General features: G+C 39.9%; 1 protein-coding gene across 1 annotated transcript in view; it reads left to right on the top strand.

The window, feature by feature from the left end:
- Window positions 1–2,253: 2,253 nt before the first annotated feature.
- Window positions 2,254–6,772, top strand: part of pkd1a (polycystic kidney disease 1a) — a 133,174-nt gene continuing 128,655 nt past the window's right edge. Inside the window, exon 1 of the mRNA XM_080449901.1 lies at window positions 2,254–2,762. Coding sequence (XP_080306027.1) covers window positions 2,458–2,762 — 305 coding nt within the window. The 5' untranslated portion in view covers window positions 2,254–2,457. The remainder of the gene's footprint in view (window positions 2,763–6,772) is intronic.

Raw genomic sequence — 6,772 nt, forward strand, 5'->3', positions numbered from 1 at the left:
ATTTCAGATCTACATCTACACCTACTGTACTAGTTTCAAACTTTGTTATCAATATTATATTTTCCGTAAAACCGAAGGAGGAAGCGCTGACTGTGTTCAGTGGCTCTCTCGACAGGTGCTCTCCAGTGAAACAGGTAGGTATAGGCCTACTGTACGTAGACTGTATAAAAGCAAAAAAGACTAAGTTCTGCTTGTGGTGATGCAGACTGTCTAGGGAAAGGAATACTGAGGTACTTTGCCTTCAGGTGAAAAAATTAATATATTTATTGATGAGCAACAGTGTTGGAAAGTAACTAAAGTAATATGTAACTTAAAGTAATATTATTACTTTTTCCCAGTAACTAGTAACGTAACTAATTACTTTCACGTTTTGAGTAATATTATTACCTTTACTTTTTTTCAAAAAGTAATTTATTACTTTTTTTCACAGGCCTTGGTGGTACTCTGGGTTTGAGTGTGTTTATTTGACCCTGTGTTGTTTTTGGTCAATTGATATAATGGTAGACTGGTTGGGATCCAGTTGCTATGCAGGCTGCTTGCTGATCCGGTCTAGAGCGGATCATAAAAAATCAGCGGATCAAAAAATACATGAAATACATTTAAAATACTTCCAAAAAAGTCCTTGCGGTCTTGTTTCCATTGAGGTCCTTAGTATTCAATTCATAGTCAAATGGTTTTCATTTAGTCTGTAAGTTATGAATTCATACACAGTAAAAGTCTTAGTGTTAAAGGAGAATTCCGGACATTTTAAGTGTTATCTTTGATGTGTCGTTACTCACCTACCGACGTAAAAAGTGGTGTTGTTTTTTTCCAGAGAGTCGTCATTTTTTCAACCCCCTCCGTTGTCATAATGGGAGCGCGTGGCTTAGGGATATTCGTCTATTATAACCGATGCAAAGTTATTTTTTTCTCTACTACTACTCATTGTAGAGTCTCATGATAGTCAAATATGCGCTGAAAGTTCCTGAGAGGCTACCGCTAATGCCGAACGATTTAACACTGGTTGCTTGTTTCTCTATCTGGCAACACCAAGTTGCCAGGTTCTGGAAAGAAACAAGCAACCAGTGTTAAATCGTTCGGACACATCAAAGATAACACTTAAAATGTCTGGAATTCTCCTTTAATATAATTGAAATGAGTGTACAAATAGAACCAAATGGACCCGTCATGTGTACAGAACACTTTTCAGAGTTAAATCAACAATGAGAATTTTACAATGTAGGCTGCAGAAAAGAGAAAAAAAACAACAGCTAATGTTGAAAATGCAAAGTCAGACTTTTGGGGAGAAAGGATGCAATTACTGGGGGCGAGAAAAAGAAAGTAACTAAGTAATAAGTAACTAGTTACTTTTGGCAGGGAGTAATAAGTAAAGTAACTACATTACTTTTTAAACAAGTAATATGTAATAAGTAACATATTACTATGTTGTAGTAACTATTCCAACACTGATGAGCAAGGCAACATAGAAGGACCAATGTGGGACTTCAGCAGGGTCCCTGAAGACAGAGTGCCCCAGTCTGCATGACCACAAGCAGAACTTTTAGGTATTTTCATTCATATATTTTTTTACATATGCTGTCAAGTGTTTGTCGATTGCACAGGTATGTCTTACCTTTTAAAAGTGCATCACAAACAATCTAGTCTGCTGCAACTCTACTGTGCTGCTAGTAGTGTTTACTGCTGCTAACTCCCATGAACTGTGTGGCTATATCCAGCATTGCTGTATACATATTGGTTCACTGGAGTGAACATGTCTCTTTTTACATGGCTTTAAACTAGATGTGTAATCAGAAACCAGATTTTAGCCCTAAACTCTGAACTGAAGAGTCTAGCCAAAACCAAAGGCTTTTAGGTTTCATGCCTGCAACAGCCAATATTATGTCTACATTATCTCTTCTTCCACTAATTGAATTTACCTGACAAAGACCCTACTACATGGATGGTATGTGTGTGTGTGTGTGTGTGTGTGTGTGTGTGTGTGTGTGTGTGTGTGTGTGTGTGTGTGTGTGTGTGTGTGTGGGGGGGGGGGGGGGTCAGAGTAGACATGAAAGACATTACTACTTCATAACATAATATGGAATTGTATAATAGAACTCAATAGAGTCTATTGGATAATTTAAATAGGCGCACATCAGTGAGGAGAGGGGAGAGGACAGTGGCTGCTCAAGGTACTGCATCAAGTGAAAGGAGGAGGGAGAGAGGAAGTTCTCCAAAAAAGTTTTTTTTTCCCTGAAAAGATTTGTTGAGCGAAGCTCCGTTAGATTCCAGAGAAAACGGGGGGACCTCTGAACGGAAAAATCTGGGGGGAGAGATATAACGGAACATAACGGTTTTTTAAACAAGTTCGTCCCTTTTTAGTTTTCTCACATGAAAAGCGTCCAGACGGACGCGGTGTTTTTTGTCTCTCCACTATTCGGAGAACTTGCACCATCCGAGGCGATGAGATGTGAGTGAGCTATGCCTTGTCGAAATGGACAGACTTTATCCAAGCGAAAACATGGCGTCTGCGTCCCGAACTTTGTGTTTTTCTCCGCCACTCTCCTCCTCCTCACACTGGGCTGCCTCCAGGGCCAAGCATGGGGATCCACCGGCCCGCAGCAGCAGCAGCAGGGGGAGGACAGCGGTAGGAGCTGCGGCCCGTGTCCCGTCAACTGTAGCTGTTTGTCGGTGGGACCTCAGTTCTCCTGCGTCGTCAACTGTTCCAACCTGGGTCTGGAACGGGCCCCCGCGGCCACGGACGTCCCGCTGTCCACCAACGTGCTGTAAGTCAATTGGTTCTCAAAGTGGGGTCCGGGGACCCCCAGGGGTCCTTGGGGCGGTTCCAGGGGGGGTCCCCTGCAAAAGTAGTTAACATAGCATCACAATCATTTTAACCACTTTATCCATTTATATGTTGGCTATTGACAGCAGATCTACAAGCTCGCAGCACGGCAAGAAGTGACGCGCTGTGAGCTCGTAGGCTACCTCTGCTATTTTTGAAAATAAATAAATAATTATAATCTTGAAAATTTGGAATAGTTTTTAATTTTCTTAACATAAATCTTTTTTTCTGGTGGCCCCTGGCACAAAACATTTTCAGATGGGGGTCCGCGACCAAATATATATACATTTGGGAGTCCTTGACATGAAAAAGTTTGAGAACCTGCTGTAAGTTACAGTCACCGACTGGACGCTCTTATTATAACAGGCTATTTTTCTCAGTGGTACGAGCTGTGGCGATGGAGTATTTAGATTCAACTTTATATAAGCTGTGACTTTCACCTATGCATGGATAGGTCGTTTATTTGTATTGAATTAATTTCATTTTGTTTGTTATTCTTGGATTGTTGTTGTTGTTGTTGTTCTGGAGGACATCTTTTGTTAGTGTTGAATTGCATAATTTCAATATTTATTTGTCTAGCTTGGCCTACAAGTTTTTTTAGAGTGGATTGGGCCTTCAATAGCAGTATTAGGCCCAGCTAAATACCCCAAAATACATATAATGCATAATACAGAATTATGACCATATTCTGTGTGGTGTGTATGAAATCTTAAATAAATGTATATATTTGTAACACGTTGCAAGCTTGCAACAATAGTTAAAATGTGTAGGCTACCTACAGTAGGCTATTTTAGTGTGCATTTGAGAGAAAAGGTTGTATAGCTTAGACTTTTGTGTGGCTCACTATATTGTCATAGGCTTAGGCTTTGGCCTGACCAATTTTGTGGGAGAACTTGTAGCCCAATGACGTGTGTGTGTGTGTGTGTGTGTGTGTGTGTGTGTGTGTGTGTGTGTGTCTGTGTGTATGTGTGTGTGAGAGAGAGAGAGAGAGAGAGAGAGAGAGAGAGAGAGAGAGAGAGAGAGCCAGAGAGCCAGAGCCAGAGCCAGAGAGAGAGGGATAAATAGGTGGAGTAATAGGGAGAAAGCAGAATAGAAGCTGTGTCAGATAACAGAGTGGTTGTGTAGACACAGTTTGTCAGGAGAAAAGTCGACTTGTTAAAGTGGCCTGAAATGGTCTGTGGCGCAGATTTGACTGCAGCCTCGTGGAGAAAGAACATTCTGTTCTTGAGCAGACGGAAGCCATATGTTATCAATTATTCACCCCCACCAAAATGTTACTTTTTATTTTACATAAAATATCCTTAAAGGTTTGATTATGAAAATGTGCAGTTCTCCTTTTTAAAAACTTAAAAAATAGACCCAGGAAATAATACTGTTTACATCAGTCTTTCAAAAGTGAATTAAGATGCACAAATGAAAACTGCACTGAAAACTATCATAACCAAAAGTGTGACATTGTTTGCCTTTGTTTGAAAAATGCTTCAATTGCAAGTTATTTAAGAATGATGGCCTGCATACTGAGCCACTCTGACATGCTGCTGTAAGTCACAGGTGAGGTAGCAAAGCTTTCAGGGAGTGGAATGAAAGCAAACAAACAAACAAACAAACCAACATGGTATTCAGGCCTACAGTTGCAGACATGGATCATAATTAATTTAGTTGACGCTTTAACTGTATTTCCATGAGAGTGGTTATGCACTCTGCTAATCCTCTGCTAATCCTGCTGCTAATAAGAAACACATCATGCAGTCAGTGGAGAGAGAACTCATTCCATACAGGTTTAGAAAGCATCATCCGTCCTAGTAGGTGAAGACTGAATGAGATGACTGCCTGAGATTACATTGTTTCTAGAATTGGGCCTCTCTTCCTCAACTCGACAACCATGGAATTACAATTAATTGAATTTAATGCTTTGGATCATTTTGAAGGAGACTTGCATTTTACATTGCTGGTTGAGACAATATTTCACCCATGCAATGAACCCAATAATTTAATTTATCCTTTTAATTAATTTTGATTCCATGGTTGTAATGCAGCAGGTGCAATGTTCCATGGCTACCATAGACCAGGCAGAGCATGTGATAAGTTTCATTTTATAAATTATCATGGTATTTTGTCTTTTTCTTTTTTTCTTTTGTTTGAGGAAGTCTAACGAAAAGATCACATTTCTTTTGAATTAGATAAAAGCAATGTCTTTGAATGGATTTGGTCTGGTGGTACATTGTAAAGAACAGTGATTTTAACATTATACTGAGTTACTGACACCATGTTACACTGTAGCATTCTGTAGTATTTCAGCTCTAGGCCAGCTCCAGTGTTTAAAGAGGCCACCCACCATCAGGGCTTTTTACTTGAACTTTATGCTACAAAAAAAATTATTGTATCATTTTAATTGCTTTCTAATTGCTGATACCTTATTTATTTAAGTTACAGTTCATATTCTATGCTCTGTTCTTAAACAACATTTTACATATCCTTCCTGAAAGATATTTCTTGGACTTTCACTTATAAACGGTCATGTCTTTATTTGGTTGTCCAGAAATATGAAACATGCTTGAAAGTGATACATGAACACACCAGTCTAACAGTGCATCTAAAATACAATAAAATATCAAAGACGATAAAATATCATCTTTTGCTTTGTTGTGTTGTTTTTATGTTAATTGTGCCGCAGAGTTCTATTCTTTCTGTGGTTTCAGGCTAGTGTGCAGAGTTCTGTTCTCTCTGTGGTTTCAGGCTAGTGTGCAGAGTTCTGTTCTGGTGGTTTCAGGCTAGTTTGTCTTTTCCTCTCTAGCAGGTGACTTGCAGGAGTAAACACTGCTGGCTCTTAATTCGATTGGCTGTCAACTATTTCTTCATGTGGTGGGAGGATCTCTTATACATCAACCAGGCAGGACAGATGTTGTAAATGAATAATACTCTGATGGTGGAGGTGGTGTGTGTGTGTGTGTGTGTGTGTGTGTGTGTGTGTGTGTGTGTGTGTGTGTGTGTGTGTGTGTGTGTGTGTGTGTGTGTGTGTGTGTGTGTGTGTGTGTGTGGCTATGTATCTGCATGTGTCTGTGCAAGCTGGCTCTGGTTGCTGTTGCACACTTTGAAATGTGTTGTCATGCATCGAACAGGCTATTAAATAAAACAAAAAAAAACTGTAATTTCCAGGAAAAACCACAAGCTGTTTGTGTGACTATCCTTAATGAAATTATAGCGTTGGTGACTAGTTTTCAAAGTTGAGGTTGCCAGGCTAGTGTTTTCCACTCTGTGTTTTGGTTCTTTTGCACCGTCGTGAGCTCCAGTGTCTCTTCAGCCATGAATTCTACTAAACCATCATCTGCAGAAACCATGTTTGGCAGCAGGTCACTCACAGTGACACCATTCAGTGACACCATCAGGCATAGGGCAGGGCGAATCAGCACACGCCCTAGTGCACCCTCTCTGCTCATCACCCTCAATCCCTTAATCACTAGAGGTGTGGCAATGTATCGATTATAAAGGCCCCTACCTGCTTCAAAATAATTAATCTGACATCAGAACCATATATGGTTAATATGATTTCTTTAAATGGAGCCCAGCAAGGGTAGCCTGAGATCAGCAACAAGTCATAAAAACGCACCCAGCTAAAATGCATCCAGCATCACGAATCACGATGTGACATGTTGTCATTGTTGTGAGCTGGTGGATCTGCTATTTTCAGTGAGTTACACCATCTACAACGAGGCTTCACAGGTCCATTTGGTTATATTCGTACACTCTCTGAGTTAAATGAACACTGAGGATTTGACTGTGTACTCATAGAGTTTGTTGGTGAAGTGGAGCCTCTATATGAAAACCTTTTTTATATATATATTACTGGCAGCACACTTGTAAAGTGCAGAAGGATTTATGGATGTTAATGCTTGCGTAACTGTGTAAAAAAAGTAATCATGCCAAGTAATATAAAAAATGTTGACGCATCAT

Source organism: Gymnoscopelus braueri (genome assembly GCF_963280865.1).
Source record: "Gymnoscopelus braueri genome assembly, chromosome: 2".
Taxonomy (NCBI): domain Eukaryota; kingdom Metazoa; phylum Chordata; class Actinopteri; order Myctophiformes; family Myctophidae; genus Gymnoscopelus; species Gymnoscopelus braueri.